Source organism: Dipodomys ordii, unplaced genomic scaffold (assembly GCF_000151885.1).
Source record: "Dipodomys ordii isolate 6190 unplaced genomic scaffold, Dord_2.0 Scaffold116, whole genome shotgun sequence".
Classification (NCBI taxonomy): domain Eukaryota; kingdom Metazoa; phylum Chordata; class Mammalia; order Rodentia; family Heteromyidae; genus Dipodomys; species Dipodomys ordii.
The window spans coordinates 1846422-1861985 of record NW_012267332.1 but is presented as its reverse complement, the minus strand read 5'-3'; the positions used below and the strand labels follow the sequence as shown (position 1 = coordinate 1861985).

General features: G+C 46.2%; 1 protein-coding gene and 1 pseudogene across 1 annotated transcript; both read left to right on the top strand.

Annotated features, from left to right (window-relative positions):
• Window positions 1-1131: 1131 nt before the first annotated feature.
• LOC105995218 (cytochrome c oxidase subunit 7B, mitochondrial) lies at window positions 1132-8077 on the top strand. Its single transcript, XM_013028908.1, has 3 exons — window positions 1132-1274; window positions 3777-3901; window positions 7871-8077. Exons 1-3 carry the CDS (start codon window positions 1235-1237, stop codon window positions 7946-7948), a joined length of 243 nt encoding a protein of 80 aa, XP_012884362.1. The 5' UTR covers window positions 1132-1234; the 3' UTR covers window positions 7949-8077.
• On the top strand, window positions 7951-14929 carry LOC105995207 (annotated as a pseudogene).
• The last annotated feature ends 635 nt before the right edge of the window (window positions 14930-15564 follow it).

Below are 15564 nucleotides of genomic sequence, written 5' to 3'. Positions count from 1 at the left end.
CTATACTTCCAATTGGGGGTTTCCTTTTATGTCCCTAGGAAAACTTTTTTCCTTATATTTGAGGTGGAGTCTAGCTTTGTAGATCAGGCTGGACCAGAACTCACAATCTTCCTGCTTCAGCTTGGGGTTACTTTGGTAGGCTTCTTACAATTCTGTGATCTCTTTTCCTTTCTCTGCCTCCTTCTCTTCTTTCTCTTATTTTGTGCAATACTAAGGCTGGAATTCAGGGCCTGGGCACTGTCCTTTAGTGTGTTTTGCTCAAGGCTGGTGCTCCACTTACGGGGTTTTGGTGACTAATTGGTGCTAAGGGTGTCACAGACTTTCCTGTGGGGACTGGCCTCGAAGCATGATCTTAAGGTCTCAGATTCTTGAGCAACTAGGATTATACCTGTGAGCCACCAGTACTTGTCTGACTTTTTTCTAAATTTGGAATTATTTCAAAATTAAAAGTAAAGTGGAACTGGAGCTGTGGCTTAAGTGGCAGAACCCTAGGCTTTAGTAAAAAATTCAAGAGAGAGCTCAGTGCTTTTAGTTCAAGCCCCAGTGTACACACACACACACACACACACACACACACACACAAACACACACAGAGTTTGACCAATTAGTTTGGGGTAAGTGGAGATAGAAAATGAGTTTTGAAGGAGCAGAAAGAACAGTGATGCAGTTCTCCTCTACAGATCAGTAAACCTTTCTTCTAGGAGCTTTCTGACTTCTATCAGATGGTACTTATAAAATGCCAGGGCGCCAGTGGCTCATTTCTGCAATGTAATTCTCACTACTCAGGAAGCTGAGATCTGAGGATTTGGGTTGGAAGCCAGCCCAGGCCAGGCGGAAAAGCGGTGGAGAATCTTCAATTAACCAACAACAATAACAACAAAAACCTTAAGTGGAGGTATGGCTCCTTGAGTAAAAAAGAAAAACCAAGCCCAAACCCTGAGTTCCTCGCCTTAGGGCTAGCACACACAGACATTCAGAGACAGTGACACCCAGACAGTGATACAGACACACGCAGCATTGAAACTACATTTCCCAAAAGGCATTAAGACTTTTGTCGCGATATAAAGAACTGCAGGTTTCCTGGCTTAAAAATCTCGCGAGATATCGCCAAATCTCATTACAGGTCTTAAGTGAAAGCCATTTTGTTTTTCAGGGTTCTTTGCAAGGGTACCTAAGGAGAATTCGCGTCGTCCAGCCCAGCCGCCGTTGCTTTTGTCTTAGCTACAGGTCCGCGATGTTTTCCTTGGCCAAAAACGCTGTAAGCCGTCTCCAAGGTGAGCAAAAATTGTGAGGAAGTCATTTACAGCTTCCTTACATCTGTCCTTTTGGTCTTTCGCGCCTCCAAATCCTGACCATCTCATTCTAAATGCCGAGTCTGTTTCCGCCAAGGCTTGCCATTACCATTGTCACCCACTGTTTTTCATTGTTGCCTTTCAAGATTGCTGTCTGCTATCGAGAGCTGGGCACTGTACTTTAATTGTTCAGGGAGAGAATCTCAAGCAAGAGCATTTCATGGATACCTTTCTTCTCCTTATATTCCAAATTTTACCCTTGGGACTGTATTGACTCCTAAGTCTACAGAGAAGCAATTGCTCTGAAAGCAGTCGTTCTCATTTCTTTTCAAATTCTAAAAGTTAGGCAGGTCCAGGTACATTTCAGGACAGCATTATATATCGATAATATACTAGATGAGAGGGAGAGAAGTCGAGAGGGAGAGAGAGAGAAAGAAAATGGATTTCCAGACTTGATTTCCCCGGAAGGTGACCTTGAGTAATGTGAAGGAAGGTGACCTTACTCAAGTAGCATTAGCTTCTGTACCCATATTTTGGTTTATATTTTTCAAAGATTTCAGCGTGTTACTAGATTGTATTCTAAACACTCCAGGTACTTCAAACGTAATTGAAAAATAGAGTAGTTTTTCCTAGGCCAGTAGCTGCATTGATTACCACTTTTACTTTGGGTAATGATTTAATTTTTCTAATCCTACTTTCTAATTTGTAAAATGGGGACTTTGTTGAAGATTATATGACATTACCAGCGAAAGGCATTGACACCATTTTTTGTCTGTAAAGTGTAAAGCAATCCACCTGGAACCAGGCGCTGGTGGATACCGCCTGTGATCCTAGCAACTTGTGAAGACAGATTTGAGAATCGCAGTTCAAAGCCAGCCTGGGCAGCAAAGTCCATGCGTGAGACTCTTACCTCCAATTAATTACCAGGACTCCGGAAGTGGTGCTTTGGCTCAAATGGTAGAGTACCTGCCTTGAGCTGAAGAGCTCAGGGACAATGCCCAGGCCCTGAGTTCAAGCCCCATGACCAACAAAAACCAAACCAAACATTCAAATACTTTCCAAGGTTCTTTTTTTTTTTTTTTGGTCGGTCGTGGGCTTGAGCTCTAAGCTTGGGCACTGTCTCTGTGCTTGCTCTTCAGCTCAAGGAAAGCAGTCTACCACTTCAGCCGCAGCGCCACTTCAGGTTTTCTGGTGATTTATTGGAGATCAGAGTCTCACAAAGTTACCTGCCCAAGCTGTCCTTGAATCTTGATCCTCAGATGTCAGCCTCCTGAGTAGCTAGGATTACAGGCATGAGCCACTGGCGCCCGGCTTTCCCAAGGTTCTTTAAACAGTAAAGACTTGCTACTTAAATTGGAAAGGAATAATTTAGAAAAAAGTATTGGAAAAAAACATTTTTAGTTCTTGGTTCTTTCTTAAATTCTTTTCCTTAATACACATAGGGGCAGTTTGAAAACTTTTTTGCTGGGTATTGGTAGCTCATGCCTATAATCCTAGCTGCTCAGGAGGCTGACATCTGAGGATTGCAGTTCAAAGCTAGTTTGGGCAAAAAAGTCTTATCTCTAGTTAGCCACTAAAAGCCAGAAGTGGAGCTGTGGCTCAAGTGGCAGAGCGCTATCCTTGAGTACTAAAAGTGCTGTCCTTGAGAACTAAAGTGCAAGGATAGGGTCTAGGCCTTGAGCTCAAGCCCTATAGCCAACAACAACAAAAAGAATAAATTCTCTGTGTGTGAGTGTGTACATGTGCCAGTTGTGGGGCTTGAACTGGGTTCCTGGGCCCTGTCCCTGATTATTTTTCTCAAGGCTGGCACTCTACCACTTGAGCCACTGCTCCACTTCTGGCTTTTTGGGAGAGGGTCATTTATTACAGATAATAGTTTCATGGACTTTTCCTCCTGGTCTGGCTTCAAACTGAAATCCTCACATCTCAGCCTCCTGAGTAGCTAGGATTACAGCCTTGAGCCATCAGCACCTGGCACTATATTTGTTTTATGTATTAATCTGCTTGTCTGTCTTGTCTTTGGTGAATTTCAAAATATGTTACTGTGCCGGGCACTGGTGGCTCACGCCTGTAATCCTAGCTACTCAGGAGGCTGAGATCTGAGGATCGCGGTTCAAAGCCAGCCCGGGCAGGAGAGACCTTGAGACTCCTATCTCCAATAAACCACCAGAAAACCGGAAGTGGCGCTGTGGCTCAAGTGGTAGAGCGCTCGCCTTGAGCTGAAGAGCTGAGGGACAGCGCCCAGGCCCAGAGTTCAAGCCCCACGACCGACCCCCCCCCCCAAAAAAAAAATGTTACTGTGCTTTTATATTCATCGCGTTTTGCCATTTTTACTGGTGTGTAATACTGTAAAGTAAATCTCATTGGCTTTCCTTATTTGTGGTATCAATTTCCTTTCATAATAATTAATAGATATATTTTTAATAGATATATTTTTGTATTTGCTCTATATTTGTTGGTTGTTTTTTTTTTTTTCTCTTTAAGTTCGAAGCATTCAGCAAACAATGGCAAGGCAGAGCCACCAGAAAAGAGCACCTGATTTCCATGACAAATATGGTAATGCTATATTAGCTGGTGGAATCACTTTTTGTCTTGCTACATGGACTTATGTAAGTACTGTTGGGTTTTTTTTGGGGGGGGGTCCGGTCATGGGGCCTGAACTCTGGGCCTGGGCGCTGTCCCTTAGCTCTTCAGCTCAAGGCTAGCGCTCTACCACTTGAGTCACAGCGTCACTTCCAGCTTTTTTCTTTTTGCTTATGTGGTGCTGAGGGATCGAACCCAGGGCCTCATGCATGCAAGGCAAGCGCTCTATCACTGAGCCACCTTCCCAGCTCCACTTTTTTTTTTCTTGCAGTGCTAAGGATTGTACTCAAGTGTTACTCATGTGAGGCAAGTAATGTATCACTCCCAGTCCCAATAATGCTTACTTTAGATATTTTTCATTCTCATTTATATTTAAAATGCTTTAACATGGTAGTCATTTCTGTTACAGAAGAGATTTGAAAGATTATCTTATCTAATCATCTCCCCAGTTCAAATATTTCTTCCTCAACATTCACCATTCATCTTTTTTTTTTTTTGGTTGGTCATGGAGCCTGAACTCTGAGCCTGGGCACTGTTCCTAAGCCCAAGGCTAGTGCTCTACCACTTGAGCCACAGTGCCCCTTCTAGTTTTCTGATGGTTTATTGCAGATAAAAGTCTCATGGGCTTTCCTGCCCAGGCTGGCTTTGAACCTCTATCCTCAAATCTCAGCCTCCCGAGTAGCTAGGATTACAGGTGTGAGCCACCGGTGCCCTGCTTCATCTTTTTTTTTGGGGGGGGTCCAGTTGTGGGGCCTGAACTGTGGGCCTGGGTGCTGTCCCTCAGCTCTTCAGCTAGCGCTCTACCACTTGAGCCACAGCACCACTCCGGCTTTTTTTTTGCTTATGTGGTGCTGAGGAATCGAACCCAGGGCCTCATGTATGCAAGGCAAGTGCTCTACCACTGAGCCACCTTCCCAGCCCCTCATCTTTTCTTTAACATGTCTAATACCAAATTATTTACTAGGTCACTAGGCAGTCCTTTTTATATTATGGTGCTCTTAAAAGGTCTTACGTTGATCCAGGAGCCAAGATAGGAGGATTGGATGTTGAAGGTGATATGGGCTACAGCGTAAAGCTGTCTAAAGCGTTGGGGGATATTTTTTTGACAACGCTAGAGTTTGAATTCAGGGCTTTGTCCTTGCTAGGCTGTTGCTCTATTGTTTGAATCATACTCTTAGTCCTCTAAAATGTTTTTTTTAAGGTCTTTTTTTGTTTGTTGTAGGGCTTGAACTCAGGACCTGGGTGCTATCCCCGGTCTCTTTTGCACCAGGCTAGTGCTGTACCACTTTGAGCCACATCTACACTTCAGGTTTTCTGATGGTTAATTGGAGATAAGAGTCTCACAGACAGCAGGCGCTGGTGGCTCACTCCTGTAATCCTAGCTACTCGGGAGGCATAGATCTGAGGATTGCAGTTTAAAGCCAGCCTTGTCAGGAAAGTATGTGAGACTCTGCAATAACAACCAGAAAATGGGAAGTGGTGCTGTGGCTCAAGTGGTAGACTAACCTTTAGCTGGAGAGCTGAGGGACAGTGCCCAGGCCTACAGTTCAAGCCCAACTACCAAAAAAAAAAAAGTCTCACAGACTTTCTTGTCTAGGCTGGCTTCAAAATGTGACCTTCAGATCTCAGCCTCCTGAGTAGTTAGGATTATAGGCATGAGCCACCAGTGCCCAGCTAGGATCTTATTTTATGTCCAAGTCGGCCTCGAACTTTTATATATTTCCTGCTTTAGCCTCCTAGGTGGTACAGTTACAGGTGTACAGTATCATACTTAGCAAAAGACCTTACATTGCCTTAAAAATGTTTTCTTACCCTATCCATCATTCATTTTTTTTGGGGGGGGCGGTCATGGGGCCTGAGGGGGGGTCATGGGGCCTGAACTCTGCACCTGGGCGCTGTCCCTCAGCTCTTCAGCTCAAAGACTAGCACTCTACCACTTGAGCCACAGTGCCACTTCCAGCTTTTTCTGTTTATGTGGTGCTGAGGAATCGAACCCAGGGCTCCTGCATGCAAAGCAAGCACTCTACCACTGAGCCACCTTCCAGCCTATCATTCAGTTTTTATACAGAAGTTAGGTTTTTTGTTTGCTGGTCCTGGTGCTTGAACTTGGGCCTGGGCACTGTCTATGAGCACTCCTACCACTTAATCCATAGTGTCACTTCCTGCTTTTTTGAGTGGTTTATTGCAGATTAGAGTCTCACAGAATTTTCTGCCCAGGCTGGCTTTCAATCTAGCTACTCAGGAGGCTGAGATCTGAGGATTGCAGTGTGAATGAAACTAGTCCATTAATCACCAAAATACCAGATGTGGAGCTTTGGCTCAAGTGGTAGAGCACTAGCCTTGAGTAAGAAAGCCCAAGAGACAGCACCCAGGCACTGAGTTCAAGTCCCAAGAGTGACACAAAAAAAGTTTTATTAAGGATTTATTTTAGTATAAAAGTTAAGGAGAAATAGAAGAAGAAACATTTCCTGTTCTCCATTTGCAGAAAATGGGAGTTAAAGACTCCTATAATACAGAAGCTCTGATTTATCACATTTTCCTATTACAGCTATGAGATACTAGAAAATTGCTCTCATAGGCTGGAAGTGTAGCTTAGTGATAAAAAAAAGAATGTGCTTAGCATACATGAAGGCCCTGGGTTTAAGCCACAGCTTCAAACCATAAAAAGGAAGAAGAAAATTGCTCTTAGGCTGGGAAGGTGGCTCAGTGGTAGAGTGCTTGCCTTGCATACATGAGGCCCTGGGTTCAATTCCTCAGTACCACATAAGTAGAAAAAGCCAGAAGTGGCGCTGTGGCTCAAGTGATAGAGCGCTAGTCTTAAGGTGAAGAGCTGAGGGACAGCGCCCAGGCCCAGAGTTCAGGCCCCACAACTGGACCCCCCCAAAAAAAAAAAACAAAAAAAGAAAAGATGAATCAGGGCACCGGTGGCTCATACCTGTAATCCTAGCTACTCGGGAGGCTGAGTTTTGAGGATAGAAGTTCAAAGCCAGCTCAGGCAGGAAAGCCCATGAAACTCATCTCCAATAAACCACTAGAAAACTGGAAGTGGCGCTGTGGCTCAAGTGGTAGAGCACTAGCCTTGAGCTGAAGAGCTGAGGGATAGGGCCCAGGCCAAGTTCAGGCCCATGACTGACCAAGAGAAAAAAGAAAGAAAGAAAGTTGCTATTATATATATCTTTTGTCTTTCGAGTTTAAACATATCTAGTTGTTGTTTTTTTTTTTTTTTTTTGGTTCTGGTCGTGGGGCATGGGCGCTGTCCCTAAGCTCTTATTGGACACTGAAGCTCTGTTGACTAGCACTGCTCTAGAGACTTAGGAGAGCAGTTAGGTTTGACTTACATAAAGGGCCTATGGTCAAGGTGGGTTTCTTAATTTATTTGTTTTTTGTTGTTGGGTACCCTTCCTGGTGCTCAAACTCTGGGTCTGAGTGGTGTCTCTGAGCTTATTTGCTGAGCCACAGCTCCATTTTGAGCTGTTTTTGAGTAGGTCATTGGAGATAAAAGTCTCACTGATGGGCTGGGAAGGTGGCTCAGGGGTAGAGTGCTTGCCTTGCATGCATGAGGCCCTGGGTTTGATTCCTCAGCACCACATAAGCAGAAAACGCCAGAAGTAGTGTTGTGGCTCAAGTGATAGAGCGCTAACCTTGAGCTGATGAAACTTAGGGACAGTGCCCAGGCCAAAAGTTCAGGCCCCATGACTGACCCAAAAAAAAAAAGAAAAAAATAGGCTTCAGGTCTGGGAATGTGGCTTAGTTGTACAGTGCTTGCCTAACAAGCAAGAAGGTCTGGATTTGATTCCTCAGCACATTAACAGAAAAAATCAGAAGTGGCACTATGGCTTAAGTGGTAGGGTGCTGGCCTTGAGCAAAAGAAGCTCAGGGACAGTGCCCAGGCCCTGAGTTCAAGCCCCAGGACTGGCAAAAAGAAAGAAATAGGCTCCAAAGAGAGTAGACTGTGATTTAAACATGTATAACTGTTGCTATTTTAATTCTTACAGACAGCAACACAGGTTGGAATCGAATGGAACCTGTCCCCAGTTGGCAGAGTCACCCCAAAGGAATGGAGAGATCAGTAATCATGCCAGCTTCTGTACTACTGAATTATTTCAAAACCAACTCATAATCGATGCTGAATGAAAGCCCTATATACTTAATGAAAATGTGATATATTGAAGGAATAAAATATATTTGAAACCTCCATTGTAGATTTTGCTTATTTCCTTTCTAAATGAATCCAGATCTGGTCACCATTTAGTCTTTGCATTAATGTTACAGTGAAAATGCTATACAAGCCCTTTAAGTAATGTCTTTATGAAGTAGTGTTAGAGAAATTCAGTTACCACCTAGAAGTCAACTTTATAGAAATCTGAAATTACAATTAATAAGTACAAAATTACAACTATTTTGGGACATCCTTGAGCCAAAAGTTTAGCTCAAAAGAATTACGTTTAATATTACTGGCCAGAAAAAAAATATTACTAGCCAGGTGCTGGTGGCTCACACTTGTAATCCTAGCTACTCAGGAGGCTGAGATCTGAGGATTGTGGTTCAAGTGGGCCAGGGCCTCATGCATGCAAGGCAAGCGCTGTACCACTGAGCCACCTTTCCAGACCTAGTGTAACTTATTTCTGATAAATTGTAAAAGTCCTGGGTTTTTCCAGACCACAAGACGTCAGGTGGCTGTTATCTCCCAAGTCCAGATTCGGGTGGAGGTCTGGGAATGCTCGCTTAGTCACATCCCAATTGTTCACGTCCGGGACCAGATGGTTGTTGACACTTGCACCCAGATCCAGAGAGGGGAGTAGTTACTGAATAGCTATAGGAAGGCTGTTGGTATTTCCCCACTTTTCAGTAGCTGTCAATCAATGTGCAAAACATTAAAATAAAAATTCAAAGCCAGCTCCAGTGGCTCATGCCTGTTTCCCTAGCTACTCAGGAGGCTGAGCTCTGAGGATGGTGGTTTGAAGCCAGCCAGGGCTTATTGCAAGGAAAAAGGCCACTGGGCAAGGGAATGCCTGAAAAAAAGAAAAGGGGGACAGGCCAGTGGCAACAGAAGTCTCCAATGTGCTGGTTACCCAGGACCCGAAAGCCTAGGGGAGACGGGGTTCGGATCCCCTCCCTGAACCTAGGGTAACTGCAAGTGGAGGGGTCCCTGGTTCAGTTCCTCATTGACACTGAGGCTCAGCAATTGGTCCTGACAAAATCCGGTGGAAAATTGTCGGCTAACTCCTCGTGGGTGCAGGAAGCCACAGGAATTAAAAATTAACCCTTGGACGACCCAAAGGACTATGGACTTGGGAATGGGGAAAGTGACCCGCTCCTTTTTGGTCATCCCCGAAAGCCCCTACCCCTTGCTGGGAAAGGACCTGTTGACAAAGATGGGAGCCCAGATCCATTTCTTACCAGATGGGCCCGAAGTAACTGACTCTAAAAACAAACCCATATCCATTTTGACCCAACTCTGGAGGATGAGTGTAGACTTCACCAAGAATCTGTCCCGCTTGATCAGAACGTAGCCTCTTGGCTTCAACCCTTCCCAGAAGCTTGGGCACAAACTGGGGGAATGGGACTGGCTAAACACCACCCTTTACATAGAGACCAAACCTGGAGTTGACCCCGTCCGGGTGCAACAATACCCCATGACCATGGAAGCACGGATGGGAATCACATCCCATATCCGACACCTCCTGGACCAGAGAATCATGCGCTCCTGTCACTCGGCTTGGAACACTCACTCCGCTGTTGCCCATACGCAAACCCAACAGCGGCGAATATAGGCCAGTACAGGACTTGAAGGAAGTCAACAAGCGGTAATGGACATAGACCCAACTGTGCCCAACCCTTACCCTCCTAAGTACCCTGAACCCAGAAAAACAATGGTACACTGTTCTGGATTTAAAAGATGCTTTCTTCAGCTTGCCCCTAGCTCCAAGGAGCCAGGAACTCTTTGCATTTGAATGGACTGATCCTGATAGGGGCAAAAAGGCCAACTAACGTGGACAACACTGCCGCAAGGATTCAAAAACTCAAGGATTGAAAAACTCACTGACTCTGTTTGATGAAGCCCTTCATGAGGACCTGAGTGAGTACGACAACAGCACCCTGATTTAACCCTCCTGCAGTGCATTGATGATCTCTTAATAGCCGCCCAGACCCCCGAAGCCTGCATCCCGGGAACTGAAGACCTCCTGCGAGCCTTAGGAGACTTGGGCTATAGGCCTTAGCAAAAAAGGCTCAGATCTGCAAATCAGAGGTAATCTATTTAGGATACCTATTGAAAGGGGGGCAAAGGTGGCTGACACCCGCTCGGAAGGAGACAGTCCTCTGCATTCCCCGGCCACAATCATAACGACAAGTAAGAGAGTTTTTAGGGCCAGCAGGGTCCTGTAGGCTGTGGATTCCGGGCTTTGCAGAGCTGGCTAAGCCTCTGTATCAGGCTACCAAAGATCAGCAACCTTTTGGCTGGACAGAGGAAGCTGAACAAGCCTTCCAACAGATTAAGGCGGCTTTACTGTCAGCGCCAGCTCTGGGACTCCCTGACATCTCCAAACCCTTCCAATTGTTTGTGGACGAGACCTGAGGCATAGCAAAAGCAGTCTTAACCCAACACCTGGGCCCCTGGTGACGCCCAGTTGCCTACCTATCCAAAATGCTGGACTTGGTAGCAGCTGGGTGGCCTCCGTGCCTCCGGATGATAGCAGCTACAGCATCAACGGTCAAAGACGCTGATAAACTGACCATGAGACAGGAGTTGCGGGTTACCACCCCACACGCCACAGACAGCATTCTCAAACAACCACCCGGCCAGTGGTTTAGCAATGCCCGGCTCACCCACTACCAAGGACTACTACTAAATCCTCAGAATCGTTTTCACGCCCCCAACGGCTCTTAACCCGGCATCACTGCTACCAGACCCAGACATGGGAGCTCCGCTTCACGAATGTACCAAAATACTGGCTCAAGTACACGGAGTGAGAGAGAACCTACAGGACTGACCGCTACCGGATGCAGACCTCGTGTGGTTCACCGATGGAAGCAGCTTGGTCCACCAAGGTCAGAGATATGCAGGGGTGGCGGTAGTGTCAGAAACCAAAGTAGTGTGGGCAGAATGCCTGCTTCCGGGGACATCAGCCCAAAAGGCTGAACTGATAGCCTTAACCCAGGCGCTAAAGATGGGGAAAGATCGGAAGCTGACGGTATATACTGACAGCCAGTATGCCTTTGACACTGCTCATGTGTATGGGGTGATATACAGAGAGCAGGGACTACTCACAGCAGAGGGGAAGGACATTAAAAACAAGGAAGAGGGCTGGGAAGGTGGCTCAGTGGTAGAGCGCTTGCCTTGCATGCATGAGGCCCTGGGTTCGACTCCTCAGCACCACATAAGCAAAAAGAAAAAAGCCGGAAGTGGTGCTGTGGCTCAAGTGGTAGAGCGCTAGCCTTGAGCTGAAGAGCTGAGGGATAGCGCCCAGGCCCAGAGTTCAGGCCCCATGACTGGACCCCCCCTAAAAGCAAGGAAGAAATCATAGATTTACTAGCAGCCATATGGGAACCCAAGAAACTGGCAATTGTCTACTGTCCAGGGCATCAAAAGTCAACAGATCCAGTCTCTCGGGGTAACAACTTGGCCAATTGGACCGCTAAGGGGGTAGCTCGAACTCCAACACAATTACTAGCCCTGCAGCTGCCAGACCCAGGACCACAAGACTTACTTACCTCCTTTACCAGAATACTCTGAAGGGGCTGGGAAGTTGGCTCAGTGGTATAGCGCTTGCCTTGCATGCCTGAGGCCCTGGGTTCGATTCCTCAGCACCACATAAGCAAAAAGAAAAAAGCTGGAAGTGGTGCTGTGGCTCAAGTGGTAGGGCACTAACCTTGAGCTGAAGAGCTGAGGGACAGTGCTCAGGCCCAGAGTTCAGGCCCCATGACCGGACCAAAAAAAAAAAAAAAAACCAACAGAATACTCTGAAGAAGAATGACCCTCCTGAAAGACTTGGCAGGCGTGTGCTAGAACAGATCCATCACAGCACCCACTTAGGCTCTAGAAGGATACAAGACCTAGTAAGGCAGACCAGACTGAGAATTAAGGGAGTTTCTGACATGATCGACCAAATTGTGGGAAAGTGCATTGTCTGCCAGCTTAACAATGCAGGGAATAAACCTCAGGCTAGAGGGACGAGACAGAGAGGGGACAGACCGGGAACCTACTAGGAGATTGATTTCACAGACGTAAAGCCAGGAAAGTATGGGTATAAGTGTCTGTTAGTCTTTATAGACACCTTTTCAGGATGGGCTGAGGCCTTTCCAACCAAAGGTGAGACCGCGAAGATTGTAGCTAAGAAGATTCTAGAAGAGATCTTACCCAGGTATGGCTTCCCAGTTATGAAAGGATCAAACAATGGACCAGCCTTCATGTCCAAGGTAAGTCAGGGACTGGCTTCCATCCTTGGGCAGATTGGAAATTACATTGTGCATATAGACCCCAGAGTTCAGGGCAGGTAGAAAGAATGAATCGGACATTAAAAGAGACCCTAACCAAATTGACCACGGAGACTGGCGCAAACTGGGCAGTCCTTCTCCCCTACGCTCTGTTTAGGGTCCGTAACTCCCCCTACAAGCTGGGCCTTACTCCTTACGAGATAATGTATGGCTGACCACCACCCATAATTCCTAACCTAAAAGAAAAGCTGGTTAAAAATTAAAAAGATGATGATTTTGAACTTTTATTTTCCCTACAAGCTCTACAGAGAGTTCATGATGAAGTCTGGCCGAAATTAAGGGAGCTGTATGAAACCAGACCTCCCCCAACTCCCCATCAATACCAGCCAGGAGATTGGGTTCTGGTGAAGCGCCATCAGCAGGGAAATTTGGAACCAAGGTGAAAGGGGCCATTCCAGGTTATCCTAACAACACCCACGGCCCTCAAGGTGGATGGAGTAGCTACCTGGATCCACTACACCCACACCAAACCGGTGGATCCCTTCCTGGACCTCATCAAACCTTCAAGAGGAGAAACCATCTGGACAGTAGACCAGACCAAGGACAATCCCTTAAAGCTCAAACTGTGCAACCAGGAAGCTAAACTGTAACTATGGTCTCCCTGTTTTTGATGTTTATAGTTTGTGCCTTCATAGATACCCCTGCCACTGAACTGCCCCACAATCCTTACCGACCCTTTCAGCTATCCTGGGAAATTACCCCAAAATGGGTGGACCCCATTAACCTGGCCATAAAAGAGGCTCCCATATGGACATGGTGGCCCGACCTAACCATAGATCTCTGTACACTGGCCATAGGAACGTGGGATGTTCAGAATCATTATGACCCCAACAAACCTCCAGAGTGGGCATGTTGGCCCAAAAATAGCCACTGTCAAACTTATGGGCTGGATGGAGCATTAGGGTATCACCAATGGGGGGGGTTGTGGAACCCCAGTGAGGAGGTATTATTTGCAAAAATGGTCATTTTATATCTGTCCTAGGGATGGTAGGACCAGGGCAGAGGAGGGTGCGGTGGTGAAGCAGACTTTTATTGTAAGGCTTAGGGTTGTGAGACAACAGGGAATGTCTGCTGGAACCCCTCCTCAGAATGGGACCTTATAACTGTTACTAAGAATCAAATGGGCAGGCCAAAGGATAAAGATTGCCAGAACAAGATCTTAAAAGGGCAATGTAGAAACTTTCAGTGCAATCCTCTGACAATTAGATTTACTGAACAAGGGAAAAAGTTTAGAGGCTGGACGAGGGGCAGAACCTGGGGACTGTGGCTTTATGTTGGTGGAACAGACCCAGGACTCACCTTCCGGTTACGATTAGTTGCAAAGCCGGTGTCAGAGACCGCCGTGGGCCCTAACGTAGTTTTAAAACCAATCACGAGATTGCCAACCAGCAGACCTGCCCCTACCAGTCCAACCACAGCCTCAAACTATACTACCCCTTTTCCCCCATTAACGCCTGCGTTCTTACCCGGCCAAGACAATCCACTTGTTGCTTTGATATAGAGATCTTTTGTGGTGCTAAATGCCACTCGACCTACTAAGACTGTGTCCTGCTGGCTCTGTTATAACATTATGCCCCCCGTATTACGAAGGGATCGCAATAGTTGGAAACATCACTATCTCTGAACAGGCAGGCTCCTGCAGATGGAGATCTAAAGTAGGACTTACCCTGGTGAGGGTGGCGGGAGCTGGGACCTGTTACAGTTCCAGAAGTACAGACAGGGACATGCTCCCCCTGTGTGACTCTACTCATATGCCCAAAAAGACAGGTTATTTAATACCCCCTAGTGATGCCTGGTGGACCTGTGCCAAAGCAAGCTTGACGCCCTGCGTTCACTTGACAATACTAACTAATCTTAATGACCTTGTGTGCTGGTACGTTTAGTGCCCACTATTACCTATTACCCAGACTCTGAATTTACGGATCACTGGCTGAGAAATTGGAGACAATCCCAACCTGAAGACATAGCCCTCACCTTCAGAGCCAAAAGAGAACCCATGACAGCTGTCACCCTGAGCCTTTTACTGGGGGCTAGCCTGGGTGAACTGGGAATGGGCATAGCCTCATTGGTACAACAACAGGGCCATTATGATAGCTTGAGAAAGGCCATTGAAAGACATTAAAAAATTAGAGGAGTCCGTGTCTTAACTCCAAAAAATCATTAACTTCCCTATCCAAGGTGGTTCTCCAGAATAGACGAGGCCTAGACCTCCTGTTCATGCAACAGGGAGTGCTGGGAGAGGAATGCTGTTTCTATGCAGACTATTCAGGTAGAGTAAAAGAATATGGCTACGGTTAGAGAAGGACTGGAGAAAAGAAAAAAGGAGTATGATCTAAACAAGGATGGTTTGAATCCTAGTTTAATTTTTCCTCTTGGTTAACCACCATATTATCCACCGTGGCTGGACCCCTAGTTATGTTACTGGTTACTCTGACCATTAATGTATCATTAATAGGTTAGATGCTTTTGTTAAAGACAGAATCAACACGGTGCAGCTCATGGTTCTCCGAACCCAATTTCAACCTATTGACCTTGAAACTAAACACTCGGGCAGTTAAGATCCAAGATTGGCTCTTACGGGTCCTATGGAAAGGGGGGAATGAAAAATGGAAAAATACCGACAGCCTTCCTATAGCTATTCAGTAACTACCCCCCTCTCTGGATCTGGGTGCAAGGGTCAACAACCATCTGGTCCCGGACTGGAACAATCAGGATGTGACTAAGCGAGCATTCCCAGACCCCCACTTGGGAGATAACAGCCACCTGGCCTCTTGTGGTCTGGAAAAACCCAGGACTTTTACTTTTATCAGAAATAAGTTACAATAGGGGCTGGGAAGGTGGCTCAGTGGTAGAGCACTTGCCTTGCATGCCTGAGGCCCTGGGTTTGATTCCTCAGCACCACATAAGCAAAAAGAAAAAGGCCGGAAGTGGCGCTGTGGCTCAAGTGCTAGAACGCTAGACTTGAGCTGAAGAGCTGAGGCACAGCACCTAGGCCCAGAGTTCAGGCCCCACGACCGGACCAAAAAAAAAATAAAAAAAAAAGAAATAAGTTATACTAACTTAATGTTACATTATAGATACTAACCGCCTGCTTCTGCTTTTGTACCTCGCTTTTGCCTAACAGTAGAATAAGTAACTTTTCGTTGTTGTATGCTATATACCACAACTCTTTTTTTTTTTTTTTTGCTGGACG